At 52.5% G+C, this 18,960-nt stretch overlaps 2 protein-coding genes across 3 annotated transcripts; one reads left to right on the top strand and one right to left on the bottom strand.

Annotated features, from left to right (window-relative positions):
* Positions 1–4,795: 4,795 nt before the first annotated feature.
* On the top strand, positions 4,796–5,312 carry LOC119253224 (60S ribosomal protein L27a). The gene has a single exon (XM_037520826.2). It carries the CDS (start codon positions 4,813–4,815, stop codon positions 5,257–5,259), a length of 447 nt encoding a protein of 148 aa, XP_037376723.1. The 5' UTR covers positions 4,796–4,812; the 3' UTR covers positions 5,260–5,312.
* Positions 5,313–9,002: 3,690 nt separating this feature from the next.
* On the bottom strand, positions 9,003–17,470 carry LOC119253223 (MHC class I polypeptide-related sequence B-like). Of its 2 annotated transcripts, none has more exons than XM_037520825.2 (6): positions 17,352–17,470; positions 12,558–12,818; positions 12,035–12,304; positions 11,284–11,544; positions 11,050–11,169; positions 9,003–9,281 (listed from the first exon to the last, which is right to left on the bottom strand). In XM_037520825.2, the coding sequence occupies exons 1-5, from the start codon at positions 17,410–17,412 to the stop codon at positions 11,081–11,083; spliced, it is 942 nt and encodes a 313-aa protein (XP_037376722.1). In that variant the 5' UTR covers positions 17,413–17,470; the 3' UTR covers positions 9,003–9,281; positions 11,050–11,080. The 2 variants fall into 2 exon arrangements, with proteins under 2 accessions (XP_037376722.1, XP_037376721.1); XM_037520824.2 differs by lacking the exon at positions 17,352–17,470 and adding an exon at positions 14,915–15,089.
* Between the last annotated feature and the right edge of the window lie 1,490 nt (positions 17,471–18,960).

Genomic DNA, 18,960 nt, shown 5'->3' with positions numbered 1-18,960 from the left:
AAAGACTTCACAGTGTGTCTGTGTAGACCACACAGATTCACACCCATAGAACACACTGTGGGGACCAGGGCTGCAAAGCACAGCTACAGGGACCCCATCATATGGGCAAGAGCCTCTGAACCCATCAAAAGGTTCCCCCATGGTCGCCCGGTTGGTGACAACAGGTGTTTTTTACTTGTGACAGAGGGAAACCCTGGGACCCCAAACTTACACCCTCTACAGTGTTCAGCCATCCATGCTCACAAAATCAAAATAGATTTTTAGTATAAAATAACTTTAATAGAATTAGTGTCATAGACAGGGAAGAAAGCAGAAGAGTTTCCTAATAAACACCCCAAATGATCACTCCTCTCAAGGGCGAATGCTCAAGCTGGGTCAGACCAAACTGGGGGTGCCGAGGCCTGAAATCTTGCCACAACTTCTGGCAGGGAAGCCAAGCCAAAGGGTCCTAAAGCAAGCCCCAGCTAGTTGAGACAAAAGGAGCTGCCACATGAGATAAGGGCTGCCATTGTCCTCCCACACTTCTCCCACTCACGTGTCATTTCCACCTGCAGCAGGACAAGAGCAGTGTCTTCCTCCTCATCTTCCTCCTACTCACCTGCCTGCCCTGCAGTAGAGCCTCACCTGGGGGCTCAGCTTCCTCCAAATCCAGTGGCCAGTCAAGGCTGCTGCACATGTTGGGCAGGGAACATGGTGCCTCTGCCTTTATGGAGATGCCGCTGCTACAGGCTCCGGCTTTCTGCTTCTATACAGTTTTTTAACTGTCTGAGATTGAGCAGGTTTCACCCTCCTCCTAAGGGAAGAAATTAATTATTTTTAAAAAGATTTATGTATTTGGGCCTCCCCGGTGGCGCAGCGGTTGCGCGCTGAGTTGCGAAGCTGCCCGCGGCCTCTGCAGCACCGGTTCAATCCCCGGCCGCCAGGCGAGGGTCCCACATGGCGCACAGACCTCTCTTGACGCCAGCTGCTCCCCTCAACAGTGTACTTCGGTCCTTCTGCCTGCGCTGCTCCCTGCTCTGGTTCTGGTGAATTCTCTCACCCTCCCGCGCTTCTGACTGTACCCAGTGCTTGTATAAATAAATAAATAAATCTTTAAAAAAAAATTATGTATTTATGCATACAAGAACAGGGGTGTAGGCCAGAGGCGCTGATGGGTGAGAAGATTCACCAGAGACACAGAGGGGAACAAACAGGCAGACTGACTGAAATACACTAATGAGGGGAGCAGGGGGCAAGACAGAGAGCTCTGCTGCGCCACATGGGCCAGCTCCCTGGCCAGGAATCGAACTCGTGCCACAGGGGCTCGTGATAGTTAAACAGCACGGTGTCTAACCCTTGCGCTGTCAGGGAGTCCCGGAAAGGAATTATTCGTAATCATCCTTGTTGTAGGAGTCAGCTGAGCAATCAAGGCAACACTAAGAAAACCATCCACCTATAGATTACCGATTTTCATGTAATTGTGAACCCACCACCCCTGAGACAGTGGGGTGCATTAGTTCAGTTTCACACCCTGAGAGGCAGTCCCTGGGATTCTGAGTGCCTGGCCTGGATTCTCTAAAAATGTTGGCCTTGACACTTAAAGGACACTCAACCTCTGGGAAGCTGCCCCATACCAGGATAAAAGTCACACCCCCTTTATTTTTACCCCTCCACAAATCTCCATAGCAGTGACCAGAACCTCTCATGTTGGACCACAGGGCCACCCACACCCAGCACAGCAGGGGGCCGATGTGACCCCTGTGGGTGACAGCCGGGTGGGTCAGTGAGCCCTAAGAATGGCCCTGGCATTCCTGAGCTACCTGTAGTACTGTCTGGGGTGGCTCTGTTCACTACATTTAGCAAACACTGTCACACGTGCCAAGTATCAAACCTGGTGGTGACCACATCAAGTTTACTGTTGTTGCTTTTTTTCTAGTAGATCAGTTTTTTTTTTTTCTTTCTAATAGATCTACTTCTAGTGAAATGTGTGAAGGAAATCCAAGAGATTGAGCAAAATGAATAAGAGGAGAGAGCAGCCTGGCGTGTGGGGAAGCTGCTGAGAGGTGGAGAGAGAGACACAGATGTTTCCATCTCGGGTGATGACACAGAGCATGTTAGTGGCCTTGACCGGGACAGACTGACAGCTCTTTGTCAGAATGTTTGTCATACGTTTATCTGACAAGGGATTTCTATCCAGAGTATACACACAACTTCCATGACTTTTTAATAACAAGACAAGTACCAAACAGCAAAAAATAAAGATTTAAATAGGCGTTTTTACAACAGAAGATCCATAAATGGTCAATGTGTATATGAAAAAATTCTCAACATCAATAGTCATGGGGAGAAGGGTCAATGCAGTGTAGAACCACAGTGAGAAGTCACTGCGCACCCATTAGAATGGCTAAAAGTGAAAAGATGAGTAACAATCAAAGTTGGCGAGGGTGCGGAACAGATGAATTCTCATCCATTGCCCTAAGGCATATAAAACACCCACTTTGGGACAGAGCTTTACATCTTTTCATAAAGTTATTAAACATGAACTCTAGGACCAGCATTTACATTCATAGGTGTTACTCAAAAGAAATGGAGATCTCGAGACTCCCTGATGGCCTAGGGGTTAAGCACAGCACTATGAAGCTATCCACAGCCACTGCAGCAGTTCGATCCCCAGCCCGGGAGCTGACCCACATGACACAGCAGACCTCTCCTGTCTCACCCGCTGCTCCCCTCAGCAGTGTGTTTTGTCAGTCTGTCTATTCTGTTCCCTGCTCTGTCTCTGGTAAATCCTCTCACCTCTGGCCTGTACTCCAGTTCTTGTATGCATAAATCTTTAAATATATATATAATTTATTGATAAAATATAAAACAGAGCAATGACATGATGATCATTAAAGTCAGAACATATTTGTCTTTGAGGGAGGGAAGAAGTTAGGACTGAAATGGGACAAATGCTGACAAACGTGTCTCAGGGGGCTAAAGATGTTTGCCTTTTAGGAAGGGCCACCTTTTCAGACAGTTGACCTTTTATAGTACCTTTTAAGATTAAAAAAAAAGAGCCTATGTGAAAAAAAATAATCAATGTCTAATTTACACAGAACCTGCTACCATCTTGTCAGGCATCTGAGCACATGGAGGAACTGGAAGCCCAAGGACCCCCTGGGGGGACAGCACCCCTGGGTGAGCCTCTAGCTCACAACAGCTGAGGCCATGTCCACGGTCCAGTCCTTGACCCTGGGTGGTCCTGACCAGCACACACCTGAAGAACAGCCTCGCTCCCCCCACCCCCGGCAGACACTCGGCTTCTCCTTCAGGGTGAGGAGAAAGGAGCTCCCTCTCTGCAGGCCCATCAGGGGCCCAAGTCTCCCTCAGCATGGGGAGGGAGGCTTAGTTCTCCCCTGAGCATGGTGACAAGGATCTCCCCAGAGGTGTGGGTGACACCCTCCACCCATAGTCCCACCTCAGGCTTTTCTGCTGTGAGAAGGTGGACTCATCATAGGGAAGGTGGCTGCTCTGTGGGAAGGTGGCTGGGGAGCAGTGAAGAACATCTCAGGCCCAAGGAAGGACAGGCAGAGCTCAGGTCCTGCTCCACCTGGCACAGCAAGACAGTGGCCACAAGGGGGCGATATTGGGCCGCTCCTCCTCCCAGATGGTGACTGGGCTGAGCAATTCCTTGAGGGGAGAATGTTATCCCTGAGCCTGGATTTCCAAGTCAAAACTCTCCTGCCCAGCCCACTGGGTTCTCATCTGTGTCCTTAGCTCACTGGGCAAAAAAGTTAATGAGCTTTCTACTCTCTCTTATACTGCCAGTAAAATGTAACGCACATAACATTTCATTAAATAAGATATAAAGATAAAATAATAACCAGTAATCAGCAAAGACTTATAACGGGGTCACGCCATCTAGGTTTCCTCTGCCAAGCAGGGACACAGCGGAGCCACCAGCTCTCCTGGCTCCGGGAGTCACCTGCACGCGCAGGGCGGAGGAGGGACCAGAGTGACTATGGTGAAGGTGCGAAATTGGTCCTTATCAGTTGTATGGCGTTTCTCCGAATCTGTGGAATATCTCTGCGTTTGGTTCTTGTCTCTTGTGCTGTACAGAAGGTTTTTGTTTTGATGTCGGGCCAGCTGTGTAGCTTTTCCTTTATTTTCTTTGCCTCTGGGATAAGTCCTCAAACAAATTTCTGAGATGTACGTCATGGAGGGTTGTGCTGATGTTTCCTCCTCTGTATTTAAGGATTTCAGTTCTTTTCCCTACACTGAAGTTCTGCGCCTCCTCCAAATGCCAATTATCACAGCACAACTACAAATACATGACTGAATGGCTACTGTGATCCTCTACACCAAAAAACTGTCAGCGCCCTTGAAATGAGACTTTCAACACTGAAAATGCTTTCTCTCCCTCCCACCCCTTTCTCTCTCTCCTCCTCTCCCTTTCCCCCCCTCCCTAAAGGTAGAGAAGACAGAAAGCAATGCCTTTCTTCAAAGGGAAGATTCCTGGCTTACAGTTTTCACTCAGTCAAACTATCCATCAAGCACTTGACTGATACAAGCACGTGAATTACACCCTAGGAAATGTGGGAGATGGACCTGAAACATTTGCTCCTAAAAAACTACTGAAGTATTATTTCCACCAAAGTGAGGGAGGGTATAAAAATAGAGACAGACACCCCACTGCGTGCACTGCAGCAATTTTCTAAAAGCAAAGGTACAGAAGCCACAAGCTCTCTGTTTACAGAGAGATACCTGCATCATTAAAATATTCTCTATGCATGTGATGGGGTTCTACTCAGCTTTAAAAAGGAAATCTTCTCTTTCGTCTGCGCCGCCAACATGCCATCCAGACTGAGGAAGACCCGGAAACTTCGGGGCCACGTGAGCCACGGCCACGGCCGCATCGGAAAGCACCGGAAGCACCCTGGAGGCCGAGGTAATGCTGGTGGCCTGCATCATCACAGGATCAACTTTGACAAATATCACCCAGGTTACTTTGGGAAAGTTGGTATGAGGCATTACCACTTAAAGAGGAATCAGAGCTTCTGCCCAACTGTCAACCTTGATAAACTGTGGACCTTGGTCCCTGAGCAGACTCGGGTAAATGCTGCCAAAAATAAGACTGGAGCTGCTCCCATCATTGATGTGGTGCGAGCGGGCTACTACAAAGTTCTGGGGAAGGGAAAGCTTCCAAAGCAGCCTGTGATCGTCAAGGCCAAATTCTTCAGTAGAAGAGCTGAGGAGAAGATTAAGGGTGTGGGAGGGGCCTGTGTCTTGGTAGCTTGAAGCCACTTGGAGGAAGGTTCATTAAATGCTACGAGTGCTTTTCTCTAAAAAAAAAAAAATAAATAAAATAAAATAAAAAGGAAATCTTGTCATTTGCTATCACATGGGTGAAAGAGCACATTATGCTCAGGAAAGTAAGACAGGGACAGAGAGGCCAGCACTGCATGATTCCACCCTGTGAAGTGTGCCATAAGCAAAGTTACAGAAGCAGGAAAGAGGATGGTAGTTAGAAAATATAGGTACTGATGCATCCCCAAAAGCAAGAGGAACAAAAGGTAATATAAACAATGGCACTAGGTCAAACCAGAAAGCTCCTGCACGGAGAAAGAACTATTAAAATGAAAAGACAGGTGGGGCCTCCCTGGTGGTGCAAGGGTTAGCACAGCACTGTGAAGCTATCCCAGCCTCTGCAGCACAAGTTCGATCCCCAGCCAGCCAGGGAGCAACCCACATGGCGCAGCAGACCTCTCCTGTCTTGCCAGATGCTCCCCTGAGCAGTGTGTTTCAGTCAGTCTGCCCGTTCTGTTCCCCACTGTGTTTCTGGTGAGTCCTTTCACACACACACACCCCCAACCACACTTCTGGCCTGTACCCCAGTTCTTGTACACATAAATAAATAAATCTTTTTAAAAAATGAAGACAGGGCCTCCATGGTGGAGCAGGGGCTAAAAAGTCTCAGTGCTATCAAGCTGTCTCCTGCCCCTGGGGCATGTGTTTGAGCCACTGCCAGGGAGCTGCAAGAGAGGTGGCCCACATGGCGTGGGAGACCTCTCCTGTCTCTCCCGCTGCTCCTGTCAGGAGTGTATCTCAGTAGATCCGCCTGTTCTGTGTATCATGAGTTATCTCACTCCCCACACATCTGGCCTACACCCCAGTTTTTGTATGCATACATAAATAAAAACAAACCTTAAAAATATAATAAAATAATATAAAATAGAAAGACAGCTGACTGAATGGAGAAGAAATTTGCAAACCGCATATAAGAAAAGCGCTAACAGCCAAAATACACAGTTTATAGACCAGAACAATAGACAACCCAATAAAAAGTGGACAGAGGTGCTCACTCTGCAACACATATTAAAAACAGGGATAATAAAAAATGGTCAGGTGCCTCCCTGGTGGCGCAGCGGTTGAGCCCTGGGCAGCGAAGCTGCCCGCAGCCTCTGCAGCGCCGGTTCGTTCCCCAGCCACTGGAGGAGGGTCCCACATGGCGCGCAGACCTCTCCTGCAGCCCGCTGCTCCCCTCAGCAGTGTACTTGGGTCTCTCTGCCTGCTCTGCTCCCCGCTCTGGCTCTGGTGAATTCTCTCACGGTCCCACGCTTCTGACTGTACCCAGTGCATGTATAAATAAATAAATAAATCTTTAAAAAAATAAAAAAAATAAAAATGGTCAGAGGCCGCTCTCCTCCCAACACTGCTCACCTGTGACTCTGCAGTTCTTTCTTTTCACAAACCTGTCCCATTCAGGGGCAGCTCTCCTGAGCACTCCTGTCTGTGTGTCTTCTCCTTCAACTTTTCTTTTGTTTTTTTAAGGAAATTTAATCTTACTTATTTATGCATACAAGAACTGGGGTGTAAATCAGAAGTGCAGTGGTGAGAGGATTCACCAGAGACAGAGTGGGGAGCAGAACAGGCAGATGCCTTGAAACACACTGCTGAGGCGAACAGTGGGCAAGACAGGAGAGGTCTGCTGCGCCATGTGTGTCACTCCCTGGCTTGGGGATTGAGCTCATGTTGCAATAGCTGGCTGAGTGGCTGGTGAATTGATAGCGCTGAGAATAAACCCCTGCACAACCAGGGAGGCCCCTCCAAATTTCCTTATATAAGAAACTGGCCCTTTTGGATATAAAAAAATAAAAATAAAGTACAAAATTGCTGTACCTCACTGTTGAAATGGCTACTATGGCAATTTTATCTCATGTATTTTTTTTACCACAATAAAAATTTTTCACTTTATTAACCCCATTAATTACTTAATTAACATTAATTAACTTAAAGTATATTAGTAAGAGCTTAGCATTTCTTAGGAGAGAGAAACATGTAGGGTATAGAAAACTGAAGATGGGGCCTCCCTGGTGGTGCAAGGGGTTAAGACGCAACTTATGAAGCTATCGGCAGCTACTGCAGCTCGAGTTTGATCCCCAGCCAGGGAGGTACCCACATGGCACAGCAGACCTCTCCTGACTCGCCCTCTGCTCACATTAGCAGTGGATTTCAGTGGATTTCCTGTTCTGTTCCCCACTCTGTCTTTGGTGAATCCTCTCAGCCCCCGCACTTCTGGCCTGTACCCCTATTCTTGTATGCATAAATAAATAAATCTAAAAAAAAAACCTAGAATGCACAATGGTGTGAATGACATCAACCCTGAGTAACAGCATGAAATATGTTGACATACACAACTCTGAATAGATGTATCAATGATTCTCTTTTCCAATATCTTTGCTGTGAACCTAATAAGGGGAACAGGACCAAATCCTCCTCTTCCTTCCAGGCAGGTTTTGTTGCCCACTGGGCCCCTCAAATGTTAGCCTTGTGGGTGGTGCCCCCCAACCCCAGTGCTCTCATCATCAGTGTTTAACCTGGTAGGATCAGTGATTCCTGACCAAGAAGAGCGCCAACTGTCTGTGTGTCCCCTGAAGTGAGGAACCACTGAGGCTCAGGTAGGAAACCCCTCGCCTCCCCATCTGTCTTGCAGAAACCTCACAGGACTAGGGGGGAGATGCTGGGGCTGCGCGTGCTCATCCACATCTGTGTTCACTTCTTCTCGCCTCAACTCAGTCCTCACACGCCCAGAAGCCACTTCATCCCAGAAGCAGACAGGCCCCTGTTCTCCACGGTGAGGTTGGTACAGGGCAGGAGAAGGGGCACCCCAAGAACCTCCAAACCTGCCTGCTAAATGCATTCTGCCTTCCACCTTATCAACACAAAACATGATCAGTACATGAGACCTGCCATGCAGAGGAACTTTAACACAGTTAGTATGTAATAGAGAGAAGAGGAAGAATGCTTTCCCAATCAAACACCCCAAATTACCCATGCCCTCGTGGCCCAAAGCAGGACTGCCGAAGCCCAAAACCCTGCCACATCCGAGATCCCTTCTGGTGTGAATAATAGGAAAGGCCAGAAGCGGCCAGGCAAGACTGCAAGGAAAGGCCGAAAACCAAAACCCACATTAGTATAAAGGCTGCCCTCGTCAGCCTCCCCATGGCCTCTCACCCACGTTTCTGTCTCAAGTGTTTCCTTCCATGTCCCCCATCCCTGGTACAAGCCAAGGCCAAGAAGTAAGTGCAGCTTCTTCACGTGTCTCTGCCCCTGTGCCTCGCCCAAACCCCCCTCATGCTCCCCTTCCTGCCTTCCCCTGGTCTTCTCTAGCTTCTCCTCCCTGCTCAACCCGACCCTCCTTCCTGACGGGCACAGACCCAGGGGATTACCCTGTCACAAGGTCACCCCAATGCAGTGTCCCTGTCTCCTCCCGAGATCAGCTCTGCTCCATCACGTGAGCTCCCACCATCAGGGCAGAATCCCCCAGGCTCAGCCCGTGAGCACTGGCCCCAGATGCCCCATTCCACCCTCTCCAGCTTCTCCTTTGTGCTGAAGCCTGTCAGTGATTCTGTCAGTACTGGGAGCTGGGGAGCGGGAGCTGGGGATTTTTAAGCCCTGTATGTACCTCTCCATGTCCCCACAACCTCATACTATCACTTCACAGCACATGAAATAATACACACACCAGATATGTATGTTTAGTTATAAAACTCTGTAATATTGCACAAATAATTCAAGCATATGGGTATGCACACAAATACACATACATACATAGATGAAAACACTGAAGCACCAAGAGCGAGACTGCTGGTAGAGGGGCGCAGGCAGTGAGTCCAGGCCCAATGTGCAGATGCTAAGCACCCCCAGTTGAGTCTCTGGACTCAGGCGCTGACAACAGAGGCTGAGAGCCCTGTGGGCCCTTGCAGTGAAGGTCCGTTGGCGCCACCTGGTTTTGGTTTGAGTTTGCACAATATCCGGCCCTGGAGAAAGAAACACCAGTAAATGCTCAGTTGGTTGCAGATTACTGCTTTCTGTTCCCTCAGGAATTCCCCCTAAATTGCTCTGGAATCACATTCTGCCTGTCTCTGAGGGAAGATAACCCCCACTTTTTCTCCCTCTCACCCCACTTCACAACTTGCTGGTCTCTCCCACCCTCCATTCCACCACATTATCACCTGTCCCTGCCCCCAGCACCACCACCTGGTGAGAGCTTGAAAGAGCCAGACTGAAGGACAAGATCCAGGAGCAGAAACCCAATGTCCCCCTCTCCAGCCCTGGCCTTCCCCCACTCAGTGCCAGGGTCCTTGAGAGAGAGTTCAGGCCCTGGCCTCCAGGCCTGGGGGTGCTCACACACAGGGCCTTCTCTTCTCAGCTGCCAGCCTCCTCTCCTCACAGCCACCTGCACCCCAGGGCCACTGCCTGCTCCCTCCTCACCCCCCACACCACTCCCTTGCAGCTCAGCCTGCTCCTGCCCCAGCCCTGACCAGCAGCTCCTAACTTCATGGCCATCAGGATCTCAGGTGACATGCTCTGTGCCTGATGGGCCCTGGAGCACCCCATGCTCACTCAGGCCAGCCCTGCCGGGGCCCTCGCAACCCCCAGGCCCTTAGATTCCTAGTGCCTGGAATTGAGCTCCACCCCATGCTGCTGCTTGGCTGAGCTCCCAGGCCCTCCCTCCTGTCCAGGCACTGGCTCACTGTCTTTGGGGGTCTGCTACTCAGTGCAGTGAGAGATCCCATGAGACCGCCAGCCTGAGGCTCCTGAGAGAACTTCTATTCACTTTATATGCATTGCAAGACCTGGCATTGGAGGAAATCCCGTAAGGTCAACCAACTGCAGTCATAAGCATCTGCTTTGGACTTCAAAGTTCAAAGCAGGAAAATTGGAAATTAGCTCAAGACTTTCACATGCTTTTCCCATCCAAGTTTCAATGACAAAAGAAGAAACAATCTGGGCCTCCCTGGCGGCACAGGGGTTAAAGACAGCACTATCAAGCTAGTGCCAACCACTGTAGCACAAATTCCATCCCTGGCCGGCAGGAGAGCAACCCACATGGCGTAGTAGACCTCTCCCAACTTGCCCGCTGCTCCCTTCAGCAGTGTTTCTCAACAGATCTGTCTGTGAGCACCCACTCCCTCTGGTGAATCCGTTCACCTCCCCACACCTCTGGCTTACACTCCAGTTCTTGTATGCATAAATACATGAATCTTTAAAAAAAAAAAAAAAAGCAACATTCTGACCCAAGGTGAAGGGGTGTCAGGCAGATGAGGAGACCTCCAGACCTGCCAAACTGAGCCCTTGCTGTGGGATGGGGGGTGGGCACAGACAGGAAGGGACTGAAGGAGTCACCTCTCCTCCCAATTTCTCCCCAGTGTATAACCCCCAGTAGGTCAGAGGTGTTCTTACTGCTTGTTCCCCCAGTCCAGGATCACCCAGGCCACCCCCAACATGCCCATGGTTCCCACACCCCCTCCCACAAGCCCTGGGGAGCCTGAGAGCAGGGACAAGCCTGAGGAGACTGTTCAGAGGACACGGCCTCTGCCTCCCCCTCCTCTAGGAAAGAGGCCCCAGCTGCACACTCAGGGCCCTGGTTCTGGGCAGGGCTAAGGCCACAGATGTGGCCCCCAACCTCTCACAAAGACCCCACTTCCAGCTCCTGTTACAAGGCCAGTCATCCCTCTCCTAGCTGCAGAGCAGGAGACAAGAGACTCTGGTCACAGGCAGAAGAGCCCCTCCCTGGCCACTCACCTGGATGCTCCCTAGCTGTTGTCTTCCTGAGCTAAAAGTTATAAAGAAGGGCAGCAGCAACAAGGACAGTGACAGCAGCAGCGACAGCTGGCCATGGGCGATGATGCACCTTCTCCTTTCCTAGAAAAGGTCTTATTTTAACCTGGGCACTCAGAGCCACAGGGCTGTTCTCCGCCCCCATCCTGATCCCTGACCCTACAGGACTAGGTTCCTGAAGGATCACCCCAGGCTCACCACAGGTCACAGTATGATTCCTGCTGTGTTCCACGGAGTAGGTGACCCTCTGCTCCTCTCCTTGGGGAACCCGTGAGGCCACCCTGGCACAATACGTCCCTTTCTCATAAGATAGGACACCCCCAGGCAGCTGGGCATCCAGGCTCAGGGGCACATCGTCCTGCAGCTGGACCAGTGAGATATTCCAGGGAGAGAACCCGGGTGCCGAGCACGTCATGTAGGTCACGCTCTCCGAGACCCGGCTGCAGGTCCCATTCACGGCTGGGGGTACCGGGAAGAAGCACAGAGTCAGGGAGGCACAGGCCAAGCCCTGCTCCCCAATAAGGGAGACAGAGAGACTGGGGCTGCTCCTCCCCACCTCGATCACTGACCCCGGGCCTACCCCAGGTGGTTCTGCACCCTGGGGCCCAGCTCCTCAGGCTGGTGGGAGGATGGCCCAGGACCCACATGCTGATGCTGAGGAGGGGAAGGTGAAGGGTGGGCTCCTGTATGAGGGAGGTGGGGGGACCCAGAGGGACTGACAAGCATGACGCTGACGTCCAGCCTGAGGGTGTGCCCTCCTTTCTGATCCCTGCACTCCTGCTCAGTGCTCTATAGCGGGACGCCCTTATGTCTTCATTCAGGGACATACCAGCACAGGCACCTCATGACACCACACCCCTAGGATCATCCAGGCAGCCCATAGTACTGGAGGGTCCCCTTGCACAGAGCTGAGATGGGCTGGGGGTCAAGGGGGTACCTAGGGTCTCACCTGTTTTATTTTTCTGACTTCTCTTCATTTTTCCACAAAGGTCACCACGCACATGGGCCCAGGATATTTTGTTTCCATTCCCATCTCTGTCCCAGGATTTCTTGACTTCCATAGCCAAGGGAAGAACCGAGGACTGGGGTGCTTCCCACTCATGGGTCATCTCGTTATAGAAGAGGAAGGGCTCCCCATTATAGAAAAATTGCCTGAAGGCCCTGATGGTGGTGTCCTCCTGGATCTCACAGCCCCGAACCTCCTGGAGGGAATGGGAGCCTAAGACAACACACACCCACTGGTGACTCCCCCAGTCCCTGTGCCCCTCTGCACCCCCCAAGAGAGAAAATCACACCATCCCGCCCCCACTCTCCTCCTCCTCTCCCTGTGCTGGCCGAATAGACGTCACCTCTGTCCTGAAATCCACACACCCCCATTCTCACACCACCCTGGGAAGTCCAGTAGAAAGAGATAGGCCCCACCAGCTGCCCTAACTTTCCTGGGAAAGGCCCCCCACGCTTGGCCCTCTCACCTCCATTCTGCCTCTGCTTTTTCCTGATATCCGCCAACTTCCTCCAGAGGTCCCTCCTGTCCTCTGCAAAGTCACTGGTCACTGTGTCCCCTGGCTCAGCCCCCAGGACGACTCGTGCCAGCAGGCCTGGGGTCTCTACCCTGCTGTTCTCACTGTTGTCACACGGGATTAGCCGATGGTACAGATATTCCTTGGCAACAAATTGCGAGTGCCGAGAGGTATTCTGGGTCCCTGTGAGCTCATACTGAAGCCTGTGGGGTCCTGGGGGAGAAATCCTCAGTGAGGCAGGTAGGAGCTACCTGAGCATCAGAGTCACCCGAGGCTGCGCGTCTGGGGGCTGCAGACAGGGCTGTGTGCGTAGGGACAGGAGGAGGATTCGCAGCACAGGACACCAGGCAAGGAGAAGGAAGGAGAGGGTCCAGGGAGGGGCAGGGAGGGGCAGCCTGGGGAGGGAGAGCACAGGGACGGGGCGATGGACCAAGGGGACTGCACCTGAGAGGGGAAATCAAATTCTGTACAAAAGTCAACAACTATGTAAGAAAATAAATCTAAGAAAAGGAAGGAAGGAGAGGGGTGAAGGTGGAAAAGGGATGGAGAGGGGAAATTGGGGTCAGAGGTCAAGAGAGGGGGCACCGGGTCCCTAGGAGGACTGGGGGGTCTTGTCAGAGAGCAGCGAGGGGATGTGAGGGTCCAGAGCAGGGGTCAGAGGTCAGAGCAGCTGTGGTGTGAAGCGGGGAGGGCGACAAGAGGCTGGGGAGCTGCGTTTCCTCAAGGTCAGGTTGGGGCCAGTGGAGCCGGGTCCTGAGGGGTAGGGGGAGGGCTGGGTTATAACCACAGGGAGTTAGGGTGGGCAGGGCCCCTGGGGAGGTGAAGGTATGGCCTGGGCCCCAATGGGGAGACCCTGTGGTAAGTTCTAGGAACCTGCCCTAGACCAGGGGAGAGGCAGGTGCAGGGACTCAGGCCCAGGGAGAGTTTAGACTGGGGAGGCCCAGGGAGCAGAACTTCAATGCCCAGCTGGTGTCCAGGGCACAGGAGTGGAGAGCTGCAGTGTGGGGGTGATGCAGGTGGTGATGAGGCCCCCTCCACTGTGGGGGGGCTGTGTGATCAGGCAGCAGGTTGGGGAGGGGGCAGGGGCGGCTGCCACAGGGTGGCGGATCTGTGGTGTGAGGAGTGAGAGCCCACTGGGGTCAAGGAAGCCAAGGGGGTGAAGGCCTAAGAGGAGTCCCATCAAGAGCAGCTCTCAGGTCTGGGAGGGCGGGAGGCTGGAAGACAAAGAGGCAGCCGGGAGACTGGTGCTGAGGACAGGACTGGGGAGCAGAGATAAACAAGGTCTGGGTTGCAGGAGCAGGAGTGGGGTGAGGAGACTGGGTAGGGTGCTGATCAGAGAGGAGGGTCTCCGGGTGAGGACAGGAGTTGGGGACGGGCCCATGGTGAGGGCCCAGGAGCAGGAGCTGCACTGGCCTGAGGTGGGAGGACAGGCTGGAGGACAGGGGCTGTGCCTGAGTCAAGGCAATGACAAGGAATTCCTGAGCTCCCCGGGGATAAGGGGGGGGGGGCAGACCAGCATGGAGGGAGATACCTCAGGCCAAAGGCACCTTGGGAAAGCAGGGCTTCCTAAACTGTGGGGAGGCAGGATCCACAGGTGAAGGTTCCTTGCAGGCAATGGTGCAGGAGGGAGGAGGAAATAGTGAGGGGGAGGCAGAAGGCCACCCTAGGACACAGAGGAGGGACAGCAGGGAAGGGGGTCAGTAGGGAGGGGTGCAGCAAAGAGTCAGGTCTGGCAGGGAAGGGGGCAGCAGGGATGGGGGTAGCAGGGAAGGGGGCAGAAGGGAGTGGGCAGCAGGGATGGGGAAGGCGACAGGGAAGGGAGTGGAAGGGGAGGGGGGTGGAAGGGGAGGGTCCCAGGAAGGGGGAGAGTAGCAGGGGGAGGGCAGAAGTGGGGTGCAGGAGGGGAGAGGGGCTGCAGAGAGAGGGTCAACAAGGAGGGGGGCAGCAGGTGAGTGAGACCAGAAAAGGGGGAGGGAGAAGAGCGATGGGCTAGGGGAGGGACAGACACGCAGGACCAGAAAACAGAAAAGAACTGACACTGTTAAGGCGGGTGGGGGGGAGGGATGGGGGAGGCACGGCGGGGCCAGAGAGCAGGCCACAACTTTACTGCTTAAATAAAATCAATACATCAAAAATAAATATATTAATGTATCAGGAGGGTGTACAACAAGCCAAGTCCAGCCCCACCTTCAAGAACTCCCCCAAAGGCCACTCCCTCCTGAGAGGGTCCCCAAGACACCCAGAAGACCCCTCCCAGACCCCAAAAAGGCCCAGACTCCTGCCCACCAGGACCAATGAAGCCCACTCACCTGCGCCCAGGGCTACGGAGGGGACAAGGGCAGCCAGAAGCAGAACTGGCCACAGCCCCATCCTGGCGCCAGCAACCTGCAGCGCTGGGGACCCGCAGAAGCCTAGTGAAACCCACCCGGACCTGTGGCAGTGCGGCAGCCAGAGGAGAGACTCAGACTCTGACCTTCACTGTGTGCAGTCTCTCAAGAACTGTTGGCGGCAGAGCCAGCGAAGGCAAGACCCGCCCACGACCAGCCCTCCACCACCTCTCAAGTTTTCCCAGCATTTCCTGCCCCACCTGCTACCTTACTTTCTTAGAGAAATGCAAAAAAAAAAAAAAAAGGTGGGGAAGGGAAAGCAAATACCTGGACCCTGGGTCCACATGTCTGTGCAGGGGAGAAAAAAATGGACAAAGCTACATGAGCCTAAGATTTAGGATCCCAAAGTCCCAGGAAGCGGTTCCGAGCAGCTGGGAGGGGCCCAACCCCAGCAGCCCCCGGATCACTGCCCCTGCTCCCTCCACAGAGCAAGGCCTCCCCCAGCTCCTGAGGAGACTCCAGGCCTCTACAGCTCCCTCCACCACACACCCCCACCCCACACCCCACCCCCACACACCCTCCTGGCCTGCACCAGGGTCTCAGGCAAAGTCACCAGAGACCAGATGTGCGGGAATAATGCAGATCTCTGCCTCCTGGGCGTCTGGGAAGCCACTTCCAAAGCTGAATCCCTCAGGCTCCAAACTCTCTAAGCCCCCAAAGCCCCACAGCCATTCTGATCTCCTCCTCCTCTCCCTCCCCCCTTCCAACTCCCTGGGCAGTGCCCACGTGCAGGCGGGTGTCAGAAGCCCTGGTCTAGTGCATGACTGACCCTCCCTGCTCTTTCCTTAGTAACCTTCTTTCATCACAGTGGTGGAAACTAAGAGTGCAGGAGGTGGAGGGAAAGTGTTTTCTCCCCCACCCCCAAGGAGAGCAAAGGGATTAAGGGGAGACCTGAAAGGTGGAGGGAAGGGGCTTCATTGGTCCTGGTGGGCAGGAGCCAGGGGCCTTTCCAGGAGGTGGGAGGGGTCCCCTGGGTGTCCTGAGGACCCTCTAAAGAGGTGAGTGGTCTTTGTTTAGGGGGGGTTCTTTAACCCATCTTATCACCCTACAACCCCACTAAGATATGAGCCACGCAGGATCAGGAACTCTGTCTCCCTGCCGTGCTTTATATTTTTAGCCTTGAACTCTAACTGCCTCTACTAGCCTGTATTTTCCTGTGTATGAAAATGTCATGTTTCACAACTGTAACAAATGCTTAGTTTCCAGATTCACTTTTACTCATGAATTACGTGGACCACCATCATTTAGCCAGTGAAGGACAGGGTCTCAGGGATTCTTTTCCCAGCCAAAGTCACGAGGACTGTGGTGGTAGAGAGGGAGAGGGAGCACAGCCCTGCTAACCTCCAGAGGTGACTTGGCGGTGATCCTGCTTCTCAGGACTTCCTATGGCAGCACCAAGAAACTCTCATTAGGCTCAGGAAGCCACAAAAAGACTTCTAATAATTGTAAAATGGGACCTCCCTGACGGCCTAGGGGTTAAGTCTCAGCTCTATCACCACTCAGACCTCAGTGGCTCCAGTTGGATCCCTGGCCAGGGAGCTGACCCATGTGGCACAGCAGACCCCCCCTGCCTGGCCCACAGCTCCCCGCAGCAGTGTACTTCAGTCAATCTGTTAGAGGGAAAGGATGTCCTGAGCTAATCCCATACAGGCTTTGTGGACTCCACCCCCACTCCAGACCAAAGCCATCAGGACATTGGGAAAGACAAATCCCGTCACCACCCAAGGGAGGGTTGCTGGGACCTGAGGGTGGAGTTAAGCAGCCAGGTTTGGTATAAAACCAGACTCAGGGGACTTGGGGGGCTCTTCTTGGCTTCAAGGCTCATGGCTCACGGCCTGCTCTCAGCGTGCCTTTGGGATTCCTGGGTAGCAGAAAGGGTAGGACGCATTTAAGACTTTATCTCCCTCTTTTCTCCCTGAGCTGTACATTTCCTCATTTCCCTTCCCTTGTAAATAAACCTTTTATTAACCTTTTGTGTGTGCCTGCAGTGGAGTATTAATAAGTCCCTTTTAAGCGCGCGGATGAGGACCCACAGTCAGGCAACCCATTTTATATTGGGGCTGCCCTGTAACAGTTTGGAGCCCAATGTGGTTTCCAAGCTACACCCGTGGTTCACCAGCCCAAAGTAACTTTCCTTGCGTTGGTCACCATAAGCGCACTAGGTCTGCAGGACTCGCAGTGTCATCTTTGTCTCAAGTCTTGGTTGCCCTGTAACATCACCCTTGTCTCCCTAACCTGCTTTTTATTTTCAGCCTTGAACTCTGCCTGTCTACTGGCCTACAAAACCCTGTTACGGAAAAGTCATGCTGCACAGTCCCCTCTGGTCTGTGCTCCAAACGACTGTTTCTCCTTCACTCACCTTTTGGGCTCCTGGAGTCACAAGCACAGGGGCTTTTCTCTCCGTGAAGGCCTCGTCCCATCCACTGCACACACCGTTTTTAGAGAACCGAAACCAACTGAGCAGGAAACCTATGCCACCAAAGGGCGGGGATTTGGGGAGCTGCGGAAACGGAGACTAGATTGCAGTGAGGCCACAAGACCGCCCCACCCCCAACCCTGGCAGAAGGAAACCATGTATTTTTTGATAGAAATGCAGAAAGGAGGTGCTTGGAGCCCAGTGGGGAGGAGCTAGCGGCCCTTAGGTTACTGGTTTGCTAAGTGCCGGACTGTTCCTCCCGCCAATCACAGAACCGCATACAGCTGGGCTGGGTTTCCCGGAGGGTTGGAGTCCTGCAGGCCACTTCTTTTCAAAGGGAACCGCCAAGCAAATGAAATATTTCCTGTTTCCTGCTAAAAGAGTCATAGGTTTGGTGCAGTAAATAATGCAAAGTAAATGTAAACAACAAGTTTTGCATTTCTAAAGCCTATCTGGATGAGATTACCTAACCCAGGTTACATTTTTTTAAGATTTATTTATTTATTTATACAAGAACCAGGGTACCGGCCAGATGCGCTGGAGGGTGAGAGGATTCACCAGAGACAGAGCAGGGAACAGAACAGGCAGACTGACGAAATACACTGCTGAGGGGAGCAGCGGGCGCGGTAGGAGAGGTCTGCTGGCCATGTGGGACTCTCGCCGACCATGACCGTTGGGGATCAAACTGGCGCTGCAGAGGCTGCGGACAGCCTCACAGCCATGTGCTCAACCGTCTGCGCCACCAGGGGAGGCCAACCCAGGTTACATTTTAACTAGGCCAGACAACAGGACAGGCTGATTGATGTCCCAGGGCATCCTCAAATACCTATTGTCACAAACCTTTGTGCTTACTGACCGGTGTTATCAATGTAAGATGGTTATGTATAAAAGAAACCCTTTGTCCCTAGACTGGTGCTCAGACCTTACTGTGCTACCCAGTCTGGGACCTCACGCATGAGTAATAAAGCTTCTCCTGACCTCACCATTCCCTAAGTACCGCTTCTTTTTCCTCTACTTGAGTAAAAGGCTAGAATTTATTTCTGCAACACTTTCAGGCAAATTCCTGGGGCTCCGCAATAGAGAAAAGATTCTTGCTGCCCCCTTACACCCTAAAACATTTCCCAGACCTGGGCCCCCCCTGGAGGGTCTCCGACTACCGAAGGGAAAGCAAGAGGCAGGATCGGGGAAACCCACCGGGTTCTCCTCCCTTCCTGAGTAACGTGATTAGACCCGGTGTGGCTCCCACCCAGACTGGACCTCCCTGAAGGTGGAACCACTGCTCCTTCCCCGCGTGCAAAACGGCGGGGCCAGCACGGGCCTGTGTCCCCTCCTGACCGTCCAGGTGCGCCCACCTGAGCTGCCGCGGGCTCACGAGTGCAGGGGGGAGGCGGGGAGGGAAGCGCAGGCGGGGAGGGCAGGGGGTGGAGTGTTGAAGAAAGGAGAAAAGGGAGGGAAATTATAAAGGGGACGTAATTGTTATTTATTCATAAATCGATGGTTTATTGAAATATATTTCATTCCCATCAACGAAATATTTTATTTAAATTTGTTT

Source organism: Talpa occidentalis, unplaced genomic scaffold (genome assembly GCF_014898055.3).
Source record: "Talpa occidentalis isolate TD23 unplaced genomic scaffold, MPIMG_talOcc4v2.1 talOcc4.2, whole genome shotgun sequence".
Classification (NCBI taxonomy): domain Eukaryota; kingdom Metazoa; phylum Chordata; class Mammalia; order Eulipotyphla; family Talpidae; genus Talpa; species Talpa occidentalis.
This window is presented reverse-complemented; position numbering and strand designations above follow the sequence as displayed.

Excerpts from the sequence above, each read along its gene's own strand:
- LOC119253223 (XM_037520825.2), bottom strand. The coding sequence starts at position 17,412 with ATGGGACGAGGCCTTCACGGAGAGAAAAGCCCCTGTGCTTGTGACTCC. Across the intron at positions 11,545-12,034 it reads AAGTCAGAAAAATAAAACAG|CCGTGAATGGGACCTGCAGC; the intron begins GTGAGACCCTAG and ends CGGTACCCCCAG. Across the intron at positions 11,170-11,283 it reads GAATCATACTGTGACCTGTG|GAAAGGAGAAGGTGCATCAT; the intron begins GTGAGCCTGGGG and ends GACCTTTTCTAG.
- LOC119253224 (XM_037520826.2), top strand. The coding sequence starts at position 4,813 with ATGCCATCCAGACTGAGGAAGACCCGGAAACTTCGGGGCCACGTGAGC.